The sequence below is a fragment of the Peromyscus californicus genome, unplaced genomic scaffold, assembly GCF_007827085.1.
Source record: "Peromyscus californicus insignis strain IS unplaced genomic scaffold, ASM782708v3 Scaffold_2__1_contigs__length_46816999, whole genome shotgun sequence".
Classification (NCBI taxonomy): Eukaryota; Metazoa; Chordata; class Mammalia; order Rodentia; family Cricetidae; genus Peromyscus; species Peromyscus californicus.
The window spans coordinates 11,326,833-11,347,171 of NW_026294540.1; the positions used below are offsets into that span (position 1 = coordinate 11,326,833).

General features: G+C 52.7%; 1 protein-coding gene across 3 annotated transcripts in view; it reads right to left on the reverse strand.

Annotated features, from left to right (window-relative positions):
* Nucleotides 1–1,750: 1,750 nt before the first annotated feature.
* The window catches only part of Rph3a (rabphilin 3A), a 77,313-nt gene continuing 58,724 nt past the window's right edge, over nt 1,751–20,339 (reverse strand). For all 3 annotated transcript variants that reach the window (XM_052755233.1, XM_052755234.1, XM_052755232.1), the window contains 12 exons: nt 17,207–17,293; nt 16,693–16,752; nt 15,493–15,687; nt 13,138–13,217; nt 11,351–11,425; nt 10,492–10,601; nt 9,631–9,757; nt 8,683–8,739; nt 7,995–8,149; nt 6,978–7,059; nt 4,205–4,301; nt 1,751–3,533 (listed from right to left, as the gene is read on the reverse strand). In XM_052755233.1, the coding sequence (XP_052611193.1) occupies nt 3,403–3,533; nt 4,205–4,301; nt 6,978–7,059; nt 7,995–8,149; nt 8,683–8,739; nt 9,631–9,757; nt 10,492–10,601; nt 11,351–11,425; nt 13,138–13,217; nt 15,493–15,687; nt 16,693–16,752; nt 17,207–17,293 (1,256 nt within the window). In that variant the 3' untranslated portion in view covers nt 1,751–3,402. The remainder of the gene's footprint in view (nt 3,534–4,204; nt 4,302–6,977; nt 7,060–7,994; nt 8,150–8,682; nt 8,740–9,630; nt 9,758–10,491; nt 10,602–11,350; nt 11,426–13,137; nt 13,218–15,492; nt 15,688–16,692; nt 16,753–17,206; nt 17,294–20,339) is intronic.

Here is a 20,339-nt window from a genome sequence, read left to right on the forward strand (position 1 = left end):
CTTTCATGGTCTCCCTCAGCTGCCTGGCAGTGGCTGTGTGGAGCACTGTGTTGGGAAGGATTCAGAAGCCATTTGTAGGCGCTGTAGTGGGTGCTGTATTAGTTAGTGATGTCTGCCAGGAGCCCTGGGAGGGGGTGGGTCAGAGACCTTTGTATGATCTCCATTTGCCCCCTGTCGCCACCTGGTGGCCAGTAGCTGAACGGGTTGATCTGAAGGCGGCTGTCTTCAGTCATTATGGAGTTGGGAATTGGCCAGCAAACAGGAAAAGAGTTTCTAATCTACACTGTTCCCAGAAGTCAGAGAGTCTTTTGGAAGGAGAGGAGAGCATGGGTAATTTGAAAAGAAACTTCCTAGATGATTCTAGGAACTTGAGAAATTGTCCTGGAAGAACTTGGCCTTGGGAGGAATGGACCAGTTTGGCAGGAAGTGGCTGGCCTTCCTAATAAGTTACTCTTGTCTTTCAGGGACACAATACAGCGGGGGTTAAAAATCCTCTCGAGGAGCCAAGAGTGGTCATGCACACCTGTAACCAATCCGAACATTCTAGTGGTGGAGGCAGGGGATCAGGAGTTCAGAGCAAGCTTAGGCTACACATGGAGTTCAGGGCCGTCCTGGACTGTATGAGACCCTGTCTAGAGGGGCGATTTATTTATCTGGCTTTGGGGATCATGAAGAATGTGGACTGTGGGTCTGTCAGTGAAGGCTCCTTGTGAGATGGACGGTGGTAGAACACAGGGTGGTATTAGATGGTCTGTACAATCCTAGTTGCTGTCACTGTGTGATTGAGCAGTAGGCTGGGAGTCTGGAGGCCCAGGTCCCTTCCATTCCTAGCTTCCGTGGGTCTTTGTTTCCTCAATGGATGGACTGAACAGCCCCCACTTAAGTCTAAGTTCTAGTGGTGTGTGTGGTGTGTGTGTGTGTGTGTGTGTGTGGTGTGTGTGTGTGTGTGGTATATGTGTACATGTTTGTGTGTACATGTGTGTAGCTGGTCAGAGGTTGACAACAGTGTCTTTCTCTATTGCATTCTTATTTTTTTTGAGGCAGGGTCTCTCACTGAACCTGGAGCTCACTGATGGGGCTTGACCAGGTGATCAGTGAGCACCGGGGCTTCTCCTCCTCCTGCCTCTCCCTCCCCGGTGCTCGGATTATGTCCCACACCACCACGCCCAGCTTTATGGTGTGTGTGCACGGGTGAAATGCGTGGAGCATTGGGCCATGACTTGCATGTGGGGGTCAGGAGAAGCGTTTGTGGCGTCTCTTTACTCTCTGCACATTTGTGTGTTCTGGGGATTGAAATCGGGTCTCCAGGTTTATGCAATAGGAACCTTTCCCCTCTGAGCTGTCTCGCTGGCCCACAACTGTCTCTTCACATAGGTTCTAGGGATCTGAACTCAGACCTTCATGGTGCCAGGCAGGCAGGCTCTTTACTGGCTGAGCCATCTCCCAGGATCTCAGTATACTTGGTTCCACAGCTGTTGGCATTTTTTCCAAAGATGGGAGGGTGGAGACGAAAGTTTGCCCCCTGTTTGATAGGCTCAAGAAACTCAGGGGACTCCTCTCCATCTTCTTAGAAGCCAGGTTGTGGGAGCCCATCTGCCTATGCTCAGGATAAATCAAACAAACAGCCCCTCTGTTGAGTTCCTTCGCTGCACCCCGATAAACTGCTTGTGTGATCCCCAAGCCAATAACTGTCCTGGTAGGAAGGCAGAAGAAACATCTAGAAACCAGAAAGGAATAGAGGCAGGACAGCTGCTTTCCCAGATATTCCTACTTTATTTTTTGGCTACATTAGTGCAAAGTAAAGGCAGTGGGCATTGTGCATGCACCTGGGGGGGGGGGGTGTGTTCTACGTGAAGGGGTGGGTGCATGAGTGGTGGATGGCGTCAGGGCGCTTCAAGCAGGCTGCATTCCGAGACCAGAGCCAAAACCAGCAGTAGGCTTGGACGACACAGCCAGCATGCTTTCTCCTAAGGGTGACCATGACAGGGAAGTGGGCAGAGCGTGGGGGGGGGACCATGGGGACTAAACGGAGAGTCAAAGGTCGGGGGGAGGGTGGTAGTGGGGGACTGTCAGCCACTTTGGGGCAGGCAGAGAGCCTGATTCTAGAAGAGAGCCACTTCAGGGCAACACAAGAGTCCCTGAGGGCAGGGGGACATCCCAAGGGACATTGGAAGGAACAAGCAAGACTGAGTTGGGAATGAGAGTTTTTAGTCTTGGTCTGACTGCCTCAGGGGGGTGTGATGGGGCTTGGGACACTGACGGGGAAAGACTATCAAAATGGGAAAAACTAGACTTTCTTCTTGTGCGTGGAAGACGGCCCGACTCCAGCCTCGGATGCACATTCCTCTTGATTTGTGATAGACTAGGAGGGTTCTGGCCTGCTTAGAGTTCGTAATACTGTTATTTGCTCGCCCCCGGGAACCTTAGGGAAGAGAGAGAGACAGAACAGAGGTGGCTCTGAGTGGGAGTGGGGGCCGGTTCCTTTGTTCATTGCCGAAGAGTAGAAGAAGGGAGAAGCATGGGGCCTGGGAGGAGGTCCCCTCAGATCCAGAGCTCTGTGCCACCTGTGCCCATTTGGGGAACCAGGGACGAGAAAGAGATCCTGGACCTCAAGGTATCTACAGTGCTAGAAGGCGGCTGCCATGCGCCCAGGCTGTGCCCGCTGCAGACCCCAGGCCCGAGGACAGCCAGGCATGCCAACAGGAGATGTGACTTCAGAGGTGTGGGGCCCAGGTTTATCCAGCTTGTGAGGTTGCTGACTAGGCTGGCGAGGGGCACCGGCACAGGGGCAGGGTGAGGCTCTGTCTCACATCCTCCATTGTGGAGGGGAGAGTAGGAGAGAGACAGTAGGGCAGGGGGGGCGTAAGGGTGGATGAGGGGCAATGTTAGGGTGGAAGATGAGCCAGGAGAGGGTGGTGCTGGGAGAGCGAGCGGGGGATTCGTTTTCCTAAGAAGCAGATGGGCATCTTCCTGGAGGAAGGGGTGCAGGCCCTCTGTGTATCCTGTGTGTCTAGAGTCGAGGGTGGGTCTGTTTTGTTCTGGAGTGTTTTGGGGTGGGGGGACAGAGGCGGCCTCGATGTACAATTTCTGCCCCTGAGCTGGTCCTTACAGGCTGAGGGCCTGCCGATGCCCAAGGGGACACGTAGACAGGACACAGGGAATGACCTTGTATGTGTTCAAGATCAGAGCAAGCCCCTTTGTAAACATCTCTCCACTCCCACCCCCACCCCCATCCCCATCCCAGGGACCAGAGAGGGCTCGCATACAGACCCTGCAGCCCAGGGAGCGGGTCTTTGGCAGCAGTCTGAAGTGGGGGAGATATCAAAGGCTCAAGGGTAGCAAGGGCGGCTCTGAGAGGGGAGACCAGCTGGGGCGGAGATGGGGGCACTGGGGCACTAGGTCCTAATCACTCGACACGTGGTTCTCGTTCTGCAGCTGGTGCCAGCGTTCAATCTTCTTGTCCTTGTTCTTCAGACATTCGTACCAATGTTTCAAGCGCTCACCTTTGGCCGAGATCCCCAGCTGGCAGCCTCCTGGGGATGAGCAGGGAAGGGAGAGAGGGGCAGGTCAGTGGAGAGGGACACAGTGGCCACTCACGTCCCTAGACTCAGGGAGAAAGACAGTGACACCCCCAGCCCTCCCCGCCCTCTAAGAAGAGGCCTTTGGTATGTGACTGCCATTATTATCAATAACCCTCTGAACTATGGCTTTTTGCTGCAGCACCTAGCCAGACCCCCTAGAATCCTTGCCCAGCTTCTACCCTTTTCTGTACTTGTCTCCACATACCGGGCATTCACTGTCGATTCCCCAAGGGTCAGTTCCATCCTTATCCCTGCCTGGAATCTCTCCCTGTACCATGTTTATGACTCTCTCTATCCTTGGCCTTTGGAAGGGCTGGTGAAGTTAAACTCAACATCTGGAACTTGCATAGAGATTAAGGGGGGGAGGAGTGTCCCTGGTGCCTGCAGAGGATACACTCTGTGCTCTCTTGGGGTTCAGTTATTCTGCTGTGGGTGTGTACCCTCACTCATTAAAGGCACATCCAGGTGGGATCAAAGTCGGGACCCTGAGTCCCAGGTTAGCCCTGAGCCTACAGAGCTGCTGGAAGATGGGATGGTATGAACCTAGCCTCCCCTAGCCCTGCAAGGCGTCCTCTCTGGGGGAGGCCGGATGAGGGGGCTGTCTCCAGGGCCGGGGCACTCACCGATGTAATCGTTAGATTTGCCGATGTCGTAGTCCCACACTGAGATATCCAGGGACTTTTTGGCCAGGTCGCTGTGCTTGATGTCGTAAAAAAACTCCTGTGAATAGGATAGGGAGGGCTGAGCAACAATCCCAGGAGCCTCCAGCACAGGCAGCTAGGGAAGGAGCCTGAGGAGTCCCTGGAGTAGGGCATTCTGGGAGCAAAGAACCCTTCCCACCCCAGGCCTGTCATGTCCTTTCATCAAACACTCCTTAGGACAAGAAATCCCGGTGACACTTTGGCAGCAGGATCTGTTTGGTACTGGGCAGTCGTTGGTCAAGGATGGTGAATTCAGCCTTTCTGGAAGCTTCCTGAGATTGCGTACCTCAATTAGCATTTAGGGATTTACAGTAGCCCAGCCTTTGTCTGGTTTTGCTTTTTGAGACAGGGTCTCACTTAGCCCAGGCTGGCCTGGAGCTCAACTGTGTAGCCCAGGCTAGACTCAAACTCATGGATGAGCCTTGTACCTCACCCTCAGCCACCACTGGTCTTAACAGTCTTTAAAAAAAGCAACTCTTCGGCCGACTTGTAAAGTTCAGTCATGTTCATTGTTCAAACAAACAAGGAAGGAAGCCATGACGCATTATCCATCACGGCCACCCAAGAACAGCCACTGTCAGGGTGGGCCCATGTGCGTTTATACTGATGTGTGATTTAAAAACAAACAATGAATTCTAAATCTAGTTTTGAGGTTTCCATTTTGCACTTTATAACTTATGTTAAAAACCAGTTTAGCAGCCGGGCGGTGGTGGTGCACACCTTTAATCCCAGCATTTGAGAGGCAGAGCCAGGTGGATCTCTGTGAGTTCGAGGTCAGCCTGGTCTACAGAGCGAGATCCAGGACAGGCACCAACCAAAACTACACAGAGAAACCCTGTCTTGAAAAACAGAAAAAAAAAATCCAAAAAACCAAAACTTAGCCCATTTCTTAAAAATATTTCATGTCAATGTGACAGTTCATGCCTCTAATTCGAGTACTTGGGAGGCTGAGGCAGGAGGACCACTATGAGTTCAAGGCCAGTGTTAGCTACACAGTGAGTTCCAGGCCAACCAGGGCTACCAAGTGAGAACTTGTCTCAAACAAACAACAAAACAAATGAATAAAAGTGTCTTAAATGTCATCATCTTAAAAACACCACGCATGGGTTTATGTGTGTTTGCATGCCATGACTCCCAGATAGAGGTCAGAGGACCACTGGTGGGGTTCTCCTACCACGTAGGCCTCAGATAGCAAATGCAGGTCATCAGGTGCCCCAAAGGCTCACTGGGTCTACATAACCATTTCCATGGTGACATTTAATGGCTGTCGGGCTGTAACTTGGTCCCTCACAGTTGGGTGTGTAGGCTGCCTCTAATTTTCAGCCATTAATGACACCACCAGTGGCATCCAAGAGGCAAGATCACTCCATCCATCCATGATGATCCATTTAGGACCATTTCCAAGAAATGCTTTGCTGACTGCTGTGTACGGTGATGTCAGGTGAACTATGAGCAATCCGGCTGCAGGTTTCTTAAACTCAGAAGTTCGTACTATTGTTGTCTCAGAAAAAACTCACTAAGGCCACAGGAAGGAGGGTCTGATGGGATATTTCTTGTTTTGTTTTGAGGCAGTGTCTTGGGGTCTCGCTAGGTAGTCCGGGATGGCCTTGAACTTCCGAACCTCCTGCCTCGGCCTCCCAGGTCTGCACCCCTTCCCCCCTCCCCGCCCCCATTTGTATTATTTGTGACTTGTCCAGATTCTGAGAGAAGGTAGGGCAGCCTGCAGTGTGGGTCTCCTGAGTGAGTTTTTGAATGTTGGCTTTCAAAAACCATCATAAAAAAAAAAAAACCGTATCATACATCTCTCCCCCCACTTGCAAAGCATGGTAGAATCCAGTATTAGCAAGCTTAGAGGAAAGGCCAGAGGGGAGCGCAGGGGTGGGACAGCCCAGCAGTCCAGCTCAGCCCTGGTCTCCTGGCATCTTGAGAATGTATTTTTCTCTTTGTTTGGGGTTTGAGATGGAGGCTGTCCAGGTGGGTGAGGTTACAACTCTGCTCCTTTATACTCCTTATTCAGTCATTCGCTAATGGGACAGACACCTGCACCCCTCCCGCCAGGCTGGCTTATGGACGGGTAATGGAGAAGCAGGGGTTCAGCATGAGATGGAGGGACAGATGACTCTGGAGACATAGGAAAAGGTTGTGGGGGGGAGTCACATTATTCTGTGTTTTGAGGCATGGATAGGAGTTTGTCAGGGAGGAAAAGGGGCACGAGGTGTTACAGCCACTTAAAAAGGGGACGGTACATTCAGATTGGAGTTTTCTGCTCTTCTATGGAGGAGGAGCCAGGAGTCTACTACCATGGCTCAGGTGTGACCTCCCATGGTCCGAGCCAAGGTGGGGGACTTGAGAACACAGGGGAGTGGAGCATACTTGAGGACCCAGTGCTCAGTGGGATTCGATGGGAGGCTGTGGAGGTGGCCGAGAGTGCCGCTGCCCTCATTCATGTCCACGTAGCTCAGGAAAGACCCTGGGGGTGACTTAGTTCAGTATCTGAAAACAGCTTCCTCCCTGCAGGGTTCTCAAGCTCTGGGCTTTGTGACAGGGAGTCTGCCCCGCTTCCCTTTGACATAACTCAAGCCGACCGACAACAAAATGCTCTTTTGAGGTGACAAGGAGTATTCTGGAAGGGATTCACTCCTCTCTCACAGGCAGGAAGTCTCCACCAGTACGTCAAAGGAGGAGGCAGACTTACCTCATTAAACTCAGGGTTCAGCGTTTTCTTTTTAATCTGAGTCTTGTGCTTGGCTTTCTTCCCCATGTCTGGTTTCAGCCAGCTGGGAAGAGACACCCATGTATCAGAAAGTGACCCAACACTGGTGACACCTTGGATGGTGGTGGCCCTGCTCTGAGCACCTTGGGTCATCCTGCTGTTCAATGCTATCCACTGGCTTCCTGTGACCTCAGGGGAGAGTTTAACCTCTCCTCTTATGGCCCCAGTGTCCATGTGGTTGGATCTCAGCTCCACCCCAGCTTTCTTTTCCCATCATGCTCTTGACCACTGCTTCCTTATTCTCCTCTCTACCCCATGGCCTTTGCACACACCACCATTTCCACCAGCCAGGAAGCTCTTTCTCAGAGTAGGGCACAGTGCCTACCACACAGTAGGTGCTCAATCAGTATTATCTGGGTGAAAACAAGGACTTTTGGGGGCAGGGTTTGACAGACACTAATGATCAGAATGGCTGAAGAACATTCCAGCAACCAAGTCTGCTTACGCTCTTATGGTATTTTCTACAGGAGTGAGACAAGAGGGCTAAAACCCTCTCAGGGTGGGGACATCTGGTTCTAGTGGTCACCAGTGGAGCAGCTTTGACAATGTTGATGGAATAACCCCGAGTCTGGGGTATTTGGGGTGTTTCTATAGTGAATTTGAATCAAGTCACATTGCTTCTTTGGCAGTGGAGATCTGAGCTACTGGGGACATGGGCAGCTGACCCCTGGGGTCTGTAAGTGGGATCACTATGGCAATCACTCTAGGAAGGGACAGTTACAAGGGTCCCCATGTGGCAGGCATCACACTGGCTGGCTTCCAGCCTCATGTTCAGTCTGCACTGGGCATAGTTTAGCTGTGTGACCTAGGGCAGACTCCTTCCTTCTCTGGGCCTCAATGGTTAATAGTCTAGAGGGGTCTCTCATCCTCATCCTCCCTCTCCCAGGGTTTGAGACCCCCAGAACCCCTCTTATCTCCCATGGGTGCTGTTTGACTCACAGCTTGACGAAAGGGTCTGAGTAGCCATTGGCGTCCATGGCGGCCAGGTGCACACAGCGGATAATGCCCACAATGAGGCCGCCCTGCTGTGTGCTGTACATGAGGGACACCAGGATCTTTCCACGTTCCTCTATATCGCCGATTCGCTCCACCTGCTGCGTGTGGCAAAAGACGATGTGGGGCTCAGAGGTGTGGGAGGTTGCATTGGAGGGCGGGAGAGCCAGGGCCAGCGAAAGGGTCAGTCAGCACCATGGACAGCAGGTGCCTCTGGCAGCCCAGGAGCATGCCCCAGGCTAGGCTCACACATTGCGCAGGGTGGGGGGGCAGCTCAGCTTGAGTCAGAAGGGAGCAGAGCCCTGATTGGAACATTCATTGTAGCTGAGCTCCATCCTGGTCACTGACCTTGGCCCCTGACTGGCCTCAGGTCCCCTGCTACAAAGGGATGAGTATGCCATTGCAGACCCAGCAATAGAAGCCATGTGAAGTAGGCTCTGGAGCCATGGGTATGTGAGGATAGGAGAAGTCCCCTCTTCCCATGGTCTGAGCCTGGGGATGAAGGACATTCTCCCTTCCCCCCATGAGCCAGCAGGTCAGTGATGGTGGGATGATGTGGGAGGAAAAGAAGAGAAAAGAGGTCCCTGGTAGTCTCAGCAGAGACACCACCACTTCCCACCCACAGCCAGCTCACCTCCTCCTCGTAGAGTGCCATGCCACGGGCTGACCCAGTGGTCCCTGCGCGCTTCATCTGTGGGAGGAGACAGAATGGGATGGTAACCTTGAGGCTCATCCCCCTGCCCAGGGAGGACCCAGAGCCACAAGGGTGGGCTCTCCAAGCCACATCCCCCCCCCCCCACTCTCCCAATCACCAATGTTTACACAGCATTAACTGTCAAGATGGGGGCAGCAACCATGTGTGAGTTTTACTGCATTCTCCAATTTACGGAAGACGACACCAAAGGTCAGAGGACCAGCAGACTGTCCAGGTGTCGGCGAGCCCACCCTTAAACCACAAGTACTCATTCACTCAGGCTGGGTAGTTCAGGGCTCTTGGGGTCTGGCCTACTAGATGTTTCTCCTGTGTCGCTCTGGGGTCCTTCTGATGGACCCCAAGGTTCTGAGAAGCATGGTTGTGAACTATGGGTTAAACTCAACCTCCACCCATCAGAGATGAGGACAGCTGGGAGGAGGGGACAGTGTTGACAAGTCCTGTCCTTAGTGCAGTGAGGTAGAAGGAGGTGGTTCCTCAGACACCTGGCTACCTCCGTGTCTTGGGACAGCAGTGTCCACTTTAGCCAGACAGGCATTACCCAGAAGCTGGTGATGTTGAGGATATGACCATCCCGTCCTGACCAGCTGGATTCACCAAGTGAGAATGAAAAAGAAGCCTGAAGAACCAGCTGCCACCAGACAGGGTCCCAGTGAGATGCCTCATGTCCAGGACTGGTTTTCGAGACTTACTCTGTGTGAGCCACACTCCCAGCTGACTGGAGAAGCTGGCTCCCTACTTCTGGGTGACCCGGGCCATGTGCTCCCGACCCTAAGTCAGCCCACCTCTGCCTGGCACTCTGCACTGCCACAGCCCCTGCCTGATACCCACAATGCCTAGCAGGAAGGCAGCAGGCAGCCCCTGGCTCACCGGGATCACCCGCTCGAGGCAGATGTTGAAATTTTTCCTCTGGTTAGGCTTCAGCTTTTTGAGTGAGAACCTGGTCTCACCAATGAACTCATTGTGGCCGAATTTGTCCTCGTCACACACGGAGATCCTGCCGCGGAACCAGAGAGAAAGAGCAACAGATACTGAGCCCCCCTGTGCACCTGAGTGAGAGGTACTGGGCGTGGCCTCGGTTTACCTGCAGCCTGGTGAGTGACTCAGTTCACAGCCTGAGGGGGTCTATGCCTCTCATGATCCCAACTAACCACTGCTCACACAAAGAGCTAGAACATTCCAGTGCTGGGGTCCTTCCCTAGACCCTCCCTTACCTTAAGAGACCCACTCTTCCCTGCAAGGGGCCACACACCTGCACTTGATCCTGGGTAAATGGAATCACACAGTGCACACCGCCTTTTCTTGAGACAATGACTTACGATGTAGCCCAGGCTAGATTCAAATTCACTATGTAGTCTAGGCCAGCCTAGAATGCCTGAGCCTCCTGCCTCAGCCTCACAGTGTTGGGATGACAGGCATGCACAACCCTACCTGCTTATCTACCCTTCCCTGTGGCTTCTTCAGCGCCACGCATGTGAGTCTTAGCCATGCCGGAAGCTGTGGGATATACATCCAAACACAATGAGGGACAAAAACCCCTCAGTCCGTACTGAGCATGTGCAGATGGCTGCCATGGCTGCCTGGACAACACAGGCTGACAACTGTGGGCACCTAGACAGGGAAGTTCTCACCTCCCTCCCCACCCCCCACCCCCCACATTTACAGTTCCTGCTGGAGTCCATGCTGTTTTTTTAAGGGCTGGTCCCACCCTTCACTGCCACCTGCAGGCACCTGAGCGTCTTTCTCTGCATGTCCTCCTCCGTGATGCCGTGGTACTGCAGTGTCTCATTCCACACGGGGTTCCGCGTGTTGCGCAGGGTCTTCGTACGCAGCTTGTTGGACTAGAGGTCCAAGAGACAGGCAGGCAGGCATCCATCAGTAGAGACAACCTGGAGCCCCTCCTCAAACATTCCCTTAAGTGAGGAAGCTTAGGCATCTCCCATGGAGACAGACACGGCTTATAGCAGAAATGATGCCACTCATTCTGAGGCAGGGACATGGGCATGTCTCCCGAGTCCTCAGGAAGTGTCCTCCAGGCCCAAAAGTCCTCAGAGGGGATGGCCTGCCTTCCCTCCTCCCTCCCACAGCACTGAGGGTCGAACCCATGGCCGTGACGCAGTAGGCAGGTGCTCTCCCCCTGAGGAACACCCCCACCCCAAACAGACTTAAACCTCAAGATGGAGCACACTAAGTGACTCAGGCAGGCCTTGAACTTGTGACCCTCCTGCCTCAGCCTCCCCAGTAGCTGGGGTCATAAACCTGTGCCACTGAGTTCAGCCTTTTAAAAAAGTTGCGAAAGTTTTTCATTTTACTCCAGGAGAGAAGACTAGAAATACACCCACAAACACAAGAGGAGGCTGGATGGTCCTAATTCACACTAAGGTGTAAATGAACGATTGGGTTTTGAAGGGCAGCAAAAGTCACCAGTGGGCTGGAGGAGGGGGGGGGGACCATAGCATCACTAGCCAATCACAGCCAGGGGTGGGCACGTCTTTAGCTCAAAGACAATGATGGGTCAAAGTGTGTGTGTGTGTGTGTGTGTGTGTGTGTGTGTGTGTGCGCGCGCGTGCGCGCCGGGGCCGCTGTGTACCTTGCTGGCGCCAGGCAGCAGATGCAGCTTCACATATGGATCCGCCAAGCCATTGGAGTCCATGGGCTTCAGTCCCTGCAGGAGGAGGAGGAGGCACAAGATGGTCAGCCACAGCAGAGGATGGCATCTGTCTCACCCAGTGGGGACAGAACAGAGGGACGCTGTATCATGAAAATGACGCTGACATCAGGCACAGGGTTTAACAACATACCACTCCCTAGCTGTGTGGCCTTGGGCAGCTTTCTATGCCTCTCTGAGCCTGTTTCCATCAGGGTGGTTTCAGCACAGTTGCCCCTGGGTGTTGTAAAAGGGATAGAGAGGGCACCCTGGCATAGACAGCAGAGAGATGTGGCTGGGGACAGAGACAGTCCTGAATCCAGGGTCTGACCTCTGCCTTCATTTGAGGCCTCAGTTTCCCCCACTTAGAGGATGAGGCTCACACTGCCTGTCCCTCCTCAAGGCCAGGAGAAAGTGACTTTAGCATCACTTTCTGAGATTAGGTAAGCTGGCCTTGTTCACCTAAGCAGTACTCCAGGTTTTGTGACTCAGACACTCTCCACCCACCCTGGCTAGGTAGGAGTCCCACCCATGACCTCAACCTGCTCATCTGATTGATGGGGTCGACCGTGTCCACAGCTCGGTGGGGTTCAGGGAGTTATGAATGAAATCTTGCCTTTGAAGATATGCCTCATGTATCCAAGGATGTGACCCCAGGCATTAGCTTTCTGGCCTCAGTTTCCCCACCTGAATAATGGGGCTACTAAAAATGCCTCCCATAGCTGGAGAGATGGCTCAGAGGTTAAGAGCACTGGCTGCTCTTCCAGAGGTCCTGAGTTCAATTCCCAGCAACCACATGGTGGCTCACAACCATCTGTAATGAGATCTGGTGCCCTCTTTTGGCATGCAGGCATACATGCAGGCAGAATACTATACATAATAAAAATGCCTCCCTCACCTGGTCACCAAAATAGAGAAGAGAGTAATATACACCTGATCACTCAGTACAGTGTTCAGTACACAGTAGGGGCTCAATAATTGCATGCTAAAAAAATGGCTTGGGTGGGAAGGTGGGTTGAGGCTGGAGTTGCTTTAAGATGTTGATTCTTGTTTATCCTCCAAACTGGGGTGTTTGAGTGAAGAAAGAGGGTCGTGTCGCTTCTACCACAGGCCAGCAGGCACAGAGAGGGGACTGTCCTAGATACCCACAAATGGCCAGCCACTTAGCATTTGGTGCTCCCAGCCTGCCTTGGAGGGAAGACATCACCGTCACCCCCAATGAGTCAGAGAGGGTCAGCCACTTCCCCAAGTAACACAGTGCGGTGTCCTTGCTGGGGTTTTTTTTCCCCATGGGATCCCAGACTTAAGTTCATGCCCCCCCTCGCCGAGTCCCCCAAGGTCTGGAATTCAGCTTGCGACAGTACCTCCCTCCCCACAAAACCACCTTAATACCACAGCCACGGTTTCCACCTCACTGCTGCCCCTGGCAGACAACGGCATCAGCCGGAGAGACGGAAAACACCAAGTCTGGCTGTCTTGGTGGCAGCTGTGGTGTCCCCTCTGCGTGCTGTGGGTGGCCTAGGTGACCCTCATAGCCAAGCTGCCTCCACTCCCAGGAAGCAGCCACAGGACCATCCCCAGGGGAAGTCCTCCCCAAGGAAGTCTGCTATGGCGGGTGACAACCCTGTTCACATCTCTGCCATTACCACAGTGACGGCAGGAGCCAGGCCTGGGACCCATCCCCTCAGTCTCCTAGGAAAACCAGAGCATCCCCGGGGGTCCCCACCCACCTTCGCTCTGATGATGGTACACTGCAGGTTGCTGTTGTCCTGGTCATAGAGAAGGCTGAATTCCAGGGCACCCAGTGTGGCTACAGGCAACACAGACGGGAGCCAAGAAAATGTTAGATGTTTTGTCAATCCACAAACATTTCCTGGGGACTCACCAATGGGTCCAGCCTCAGCTGGGTATTGGGACCACAGAAGAGAGAGAGGGCAGAGCCCGGTCTTATACTCTATCCTGGTAGACCTCTCTCCCGAGAGCCTTCTACAATCATTTGTATGTGTTAGTTAGTGACTTCCTCCCCTGGCAGGTTGAGAGCTCCCTGAAGATAAGGGCTAGGGATCTTGATTGACTTCCCTATCCCTACTGTGTGCAAGGCACACAGTAGGTGCTCCTGTGTGTGCTGAAGGAATACATGGATATCAGCATTTGCTGGTCCTCTTGCTGGGAATGCTCTCTCTCTCTCTCTCTCTCTCTCTCTCTCTCTCTCTCTCTCTCTCCCCCCATGCTCACATGGCTCACACCCTCTCACGTTCTACAGCTTGGCTCAAAAGTCGCCTCCTAGAGAAACCCTCCCTGATTGTAACCTCGAAACGATGCATGTTTCATCCATAGTTTGACTCTTGTCTCTCCTGTTGCCTTTTGTCCCAATGACCTAGGGCCTGGAGCCGCTGAGTCACCTGGAGGTCAAGAAATCCTTGTCGGTGACAAAGCTGAGGAAGTGAGGAACAGAGAGAAGCCAGCTGTACCCAGCCCTGTGACAGAGCCTTACACCAGGGCAGCCTGGAGGCTGGCAGAGGTCACACTCGGGAGATTGAGGACGGAAGAGCATCCAGGACAAGGATGGAGGAGGGCAGATACAGAATGCTGCTGGGGACTGATACGGCAGGTGGGCTCCCCTCTCTCTTCCCTGAGACCACAGACCCCTGACTCTGGAGTGCCCCCATATGTCAAAGGGGGCAACTGCTATATCATGCAGTGTGACCCTCAAGTGACTGGAACCCTGTGATGGGCTTCCAGCCCCTCTGCTCACTGGCTATGTTGGCTAGTTTTATGGCAACTTGACACAAGCTAGGTCGTTTGGAAAGAGGAAATCTCAACTAAGGAAATGTCCCACAGGCCAGTCAGGTAGGGGAGGGTCATTTTCTTGATTGATGGGGAGGGCCCAGCCCATTGTGGGTAATGTCATCCCTGGGCTGGTGGTCCTGGGCTCTATAAGAAAGCAGGTTGAGTGAGCCCCTCTATGGCCTCTGCATCAGCTCCGGCCTCTAGGTTCCTGCCCTGTTTGAGTTCCTGCCCTGACTTCCATTCTTGATGGACTACAAACTGTAAGCTGGAATAAACTCTTTCTTCCCCAAGCTGCTTTTAGTCCTGGTGTTTATCACAGCAGTAGAAACCCTACCTAACTGGCCATTTCTGAGTCTCAGGGAGCTTTTCCAGGACTATATGCAGATTGAGAGGAGAGAATTCCTGTCCCCACTCCCTAGGGACAGGAACTAGGGAGTGTGGATGGCCCTTGTGGGAAGGGAGGCCCACCCAGAGCTCAGCTCCACCAGCGTCCACTTTCCTGGCCTGCAACCTTTGTGTTAACAACGCTGTCATTCCTGATGTGTGCTCAGCCCGACACAATCATGGCGGTGTCCAGTTCACCAAGCACTTTCCCTGCGGTGCCTCAGTTTACCTACCCATCAGCCAACACAGGAAGCAACACAGGAAGCCCCGCCTCCCAGTAGCATTCCAAACGTTCTGCTTTCCTGGCTGCTTCAGCCATAGCAGACAAAGAAAAAGCCTGTATATGTGTGTGTGTGTGTGTGTGTGTGTGTCTGTCTGTGTCTGTCTGTGTCCCCCTGGTTCTGAGTTCAAGAGGGATACAGTAGGTGTCTAATAAATCATTGTAAGGATGATCTAGCAGGGATCCTAGTCACGAGGGAAAAAAATGAGATAGACACACATCATTAGACTCAGGGACTCAGGCCTGCTTGAGGCGGTTGTGGGCCCCCAGATAATTCTGTCTGGCAGATGGCCACCTGAGGTGAACCTCAAGAAACCCCACAAGAGGCTTTAAATGACTCAACGAGGCTCCACTCTTAAGCTTTACCCTAATAGGACATGTGGTACCAGCACTGACCACACGGTGGCACTCACCAGCCATCCCAGCACTGGGGAGTGGCTGGCTGTAGCCCTTTCCCAGCACATCCAAGGCCCTGGGTTTGATCCCCAGAACCACAGGATTTTGAGGGTCCACATGCTAGCAGTTAGGTGGCATCTGTTGGCTTCAGAGTCCCATTCCCGCCCTATCTCCAGCCCAGTTTCTGGGCGACTTTTCCCAACACGCCGCCTCCTCCCCTGCCAGAGCCTCTTACTTGCTTCATCAGAGTCGTAGCTGTTGGCCTCCTCCTCCTCCTCCTCTGCAGGTGGTGGCTGGCGGGCAGGGGCCGCCTGGGAATAGGGGCCTGCAGGGTGGGGAGCTGACGACGGGAAGCCCCCCACAGGTCCTGTCCTCTCCTCCCGGCCTGGGGCGACAGCCCCTGGATAGCCAGGGTCACTTGGAGGAGCCTCTGTGGGGACGAGAGGAGACAGGGAAGAGGCAGCATTGAGTCTGTGTCATAGCAACGCGGCTGGAGGAAGCTTCCAGAATGCAGGTTCCCAGGCCGCACTTAGAATCAGAGGTCTGGGAGCCTGAATGTGACAGGCATGCCCCAGGGCTGATTTGGATAAAAGCAAGATAAACCCCACAGAGGTCAGTGAGTGGTGTGGACTCAGCCAGACAGTATGAACCTCAATTAACCTCAGCTGTGTGACGTAGGGCCAGTTACTTAACATCTCTGAGCCTTAAGTTTCCTTATTTGTTTTTTTTTTTTTTTTTTTTTTGGTTTTTTCGAGACAGGGTTTCTCTGTGTAGCTTTGCGCCTCTCCTGGAACTCACTTGGTAGCCCAGGCTGGCCTCGAACTCACAGAGATCCGCCTGGCTCTGCCTCCCGAGTGCTGGGATTAAAGGCGTGCGCCACCACCGCCTGGCAAGTTTCCTTATTTGTAGAGTGGGAGTTACCGAATCCAAAGGTGCGTTAAACAATGAGGGTCCGTGAAAAACCATGGCTACCTCGTAACCATGACAACCAGGCACCTGCGGCCTGCATGTGGGTCATGGAATCATCACTGTTTGCTTATCATGGGCCACACACACAGCAGACTCCACAAAAAGTGGTTTTTGTTTGGCCGGTTGGTTGGATTTTGAGTTTTGTTTTAACTTTTTTTTTGGTTTAATTTGTTTAATCGTCCCGACAAGACTGTGAGAGAGGTCCCAGGCTGACTCACACTTCATAGAAAACACAACAAAACACTGAAGCTCAGAGAGGGTTAGTCACTGGCCAGGAGTAACGCAGCAGGGAGTGAAGGGCCAGAGGGGATGCCAGGCAGTCTGGGCTCTGGGCCGCAGGAGCTGGCTTGTCAGTGTGGACAGTCCAGGGTATCAGAAAGTGGGCTGCTTAGGCCTCATCAGACAGGTCTTGGGGTACAGGCTGAGTACATGTGTTCTCCGAGAGGCTGGGACAGTTCACACTTGCCTGCACTCTGCTCTGGAAAGCGTCCTGGCCCAGGAGCGGCCCTGCTGCCCCCAGGGGCCCCTGCGAGGGGACAGAAAAGGAATGGTGATGAGGACATACTTCTGGGGTCTGTCCCTTCCCTCACTTCACAGGGTGGACAGGAGGCAATGGTGTGCAGAGGTCCCTGGGATGTCTGGAACTGTCCCGGGGGAGGGGAGGGAGGGGGGGCGCAGCTGGCATTGGAAAAGCCCAGGTCCAACCTCAGCATGGAGATCTTCCCGAGTCCCATTTCCTCCTCCTCTGAGATGTGGAAGAGGTACCACCAAGGCCCTGTCCCTTCACAGTGGACAGATTGCTCCACCCACCCACACCTCTACCGCAGTCCTGCCCTCAGCACGGGGGGGGGGGGGGGGGCTCCTTCACTCCCAGGGTCTAGAAAGAGCTCAGGGCTCTTCCGGTTTCAGTCCTGCAGGGTGATGGGACTGGAGTCACTGCTTGGGGACACCAGGGCACACAGGGGCTGCATGGCAGGTACCTGGCTGCACAGGTTGGGGAGATGCCTGGCTTGGCATTGAGGCCGGGGTGTGGCGGGAGGCCTGGACTGAGTTAGCCCTCCTCAAACCTGCAGAAAGAGGGAGACAGCATAATTCACATGCGCGCGCGCGCGCGTGCACACACACACACACACACACACACACACACACACACACTTAAGGGTCCACTGAAGGCTGCCCTTCTCTGGTCCTTCTTTTTTGTCCCTCAGTGCTTAGACCCTCTGGGCAAATCTCAGTGGCTGCAGGGTTATTGAAAAGCACAGGTCAGCTGGGCCCAGGGATGCAGGCCGGTCATCTCAGCCACTCAGGTAGGAAGCTTGCAAATTTGAGGCCTACCTGGGACACAGAGTGAGTACAAGACCAGAATCGGTCTCAAAATAAAACAATAAAATGGGCCTGTGGGCATGGATCAACGTAGTGTGCTTACCTAGAACCTGCCCCCCAGTGAGCTGACGATGGGATTAAGTGAGATGATACACGCCAAGAGTTTAATCATGTGATCGGTGCAGAGCAGGCGCTCCGTAAGAGGAGTTAATGTTACTAATGGATCGTTTGTTCACCTGCACACCTTAGACAGCCTACATTCAACCAGGAATCCTGGAATAGGCTAGGAAGAGAGGAGAGAGCACTGAGGGGCTTAAGGGCCATCTGGAGTGAAGAGGCATGCGCCCGGAAGTAGGTTGGGGAGGCCAACTTGGATAGTGGCATGTCCTAGGGCTGTGTCCGTCCTTCCACCCGGGAACTCAGAAAAGGGGGCAGTAAGGTCAGCTCAACATGGAGTGGGTGGTGCTAGGAGATAAGGAGACATGGACATTGATTGTACAGGTGCACATGTGTGTATACTCTTGTGTGTGCATACATGTGTGTGTATGTGCCTGTGTGCATGCACACGTGTATATTTCTGCCTGTGGGGAATGAATGCGGAGGCCAGAGGTCAACACTGGGTATCTCCTTCTACCATTCTCCACCTTATTTTTTGAGAGGGTTTCCCCCTGAACCCAGAGCTCTCCATCTCAGTTAGGCAGCTGGCTAGTGAGCCCCATGACTGCTTGTCTCTGCCCCTCATTGCCCCCATCTCTGCTCTGGGGTTACAGTCACATCACAGGTGTGCGCCACCACACCGTGCATCTGACATTGACTCTGGGGGGTGGATTTCGTGTGGTCAGGGATGTCCTGATGTTGTCTTTTCCTTCAGGAGGCTGAACAACACATGAAAAGCACTGATTACATCTAAAAAAGTCAACTGAAAATGTACCAAACATATACACACTCAATGCATGCACCCACGTGCACACACATGTACATGTGCTCACACACAGACAAGTACACACACACACACACACACACACACACACACACACACAGGAACATGCATGCTCCCACATGCATATGAATGCACGTGCGCACACACACACACACACACACACACACACACACACACATATGTACATTCATGCCCATGAATGTGCATGCGCATACAAGCTAAATCATCAAACACAGAGAAAACACAAAGGACAAACTTCATGTCACAGCTTCTTAGATTCGACACTCAAAGCAGAGGACCAATTGGACTTCATCAAAATCAAACCCCTGAAAATCAAGTGACACCATCCACAAAGAGAGCGAGTGAGCCACAGGGGGGCAGAAGCCATTTACAAATGACCCAGCAACAAAGGGCTGGAATCCTCCATGTAAAGAACACCAGCCCAAGGGCAACAGAGTCCTGTTTAAAACATGGGCCAAGGGCCAAAACAGACATTTCTGTGGAGTATCCAAGTGGGAAAAGCTGGGTGCCACTGACTTTTAGGGAAATGTCAATCAAATCTACAGCACCACTCTGAGATACAGACTCACACCCATGGGCCGGAGGTAGCTAGTACTTAAAAACCAACCCACAGCTGAGTGTGGGGGTGCACATCTTTAATCTGGGCACTTGGGAGACAGGTAGGCAGATCTCTGTGAGTTTGAGGTCAGCCTGGTCTACAGAGCAAGTTCTAGGCCAGCCAGGGCTTCACGGTGAGACCCTGCCTCAAAAATAAAAAGCAAATGAACAAAAACCAGCACTGGGCTTAGTGGCTCAAGCTTGTAACCTTAGCACTTAAAGAAGCTGAGGCGGGAGGATCACTATGCACTCCAGTCCAGGCTAGCTACAGTGGGAAGCCCTGTCCCCAAAACCAACCAGCCAAGCAAACAAATACACCAAACAGCTAAACAAACCAGACAGTCACACGAGTTGACAAATGTATATAGAAACTGGAATCCTTGTGTATAATTGACAAAAATGTAAAAGTCTATGCTACATAGGAAACAGGAGGGTGGTTTCTTTAAAAGGTTAAATATAGAACTGCCCAACATTGTGGTATTCTCTCTCTTGCAGGTATCTACTCCAAAGACTTGAATAGATATTTGTTGGAGATGTTTATAACAGCACAATTCACAACAGCTAGAGATAGGCTCATGCGCTGAGCGCCTGGCCTCCAGCTGGTGGCACGTTCTGGGAGGTGGTGAAACTTTAGGAGGTGGAGTCTCACTGGAGGAAACTCTACTTTCTGTCCACTGCTGTGTGAACTGCTTGGCCACACCCTCTCCTCTATGCCAGACTGAGACCTCTGAGGCTGTGAGCTAAGTTCATCTTTCTTCCTTTTAGGTTACGTCCTTCATCCTGTCACAGGGACGGGACTGGGGCTAAGACAGGAGGGTCATGAGTTCAAAGCCATCCTGGACTCATAATGAAATAACTTCTCTCTCTCTCTCTCTCTGGTGTCTGGAGAGTTCTTACTTCAGAGCTCCACAAGGGGCTCGGCCTCTCTTCCTGAGAAAAGGTTTTGAAGAATTAAGTAAGCTTCCCTACAGCCTCTCCCTCAAGCTTGCTCCAAATTTCCTTATTGCATGTGAAAACATAAGCACAGACCAACAAAACAACAGCCAACTCTTCTGCCTAGACCAGCAGTTTGTCCAACCTTTGACATCATAACATGGCATCGTTATCTGTGAATCTACAGGCAAGCACCACACAGCCATGTTACCAAAAAAAAAAAAAAAAAAAAAAAAAGACTCAAAATTCTGCTTCTGTTCTAAATAAGTTTGCAGTTTTGTTTTGGGCTGAATTCATAG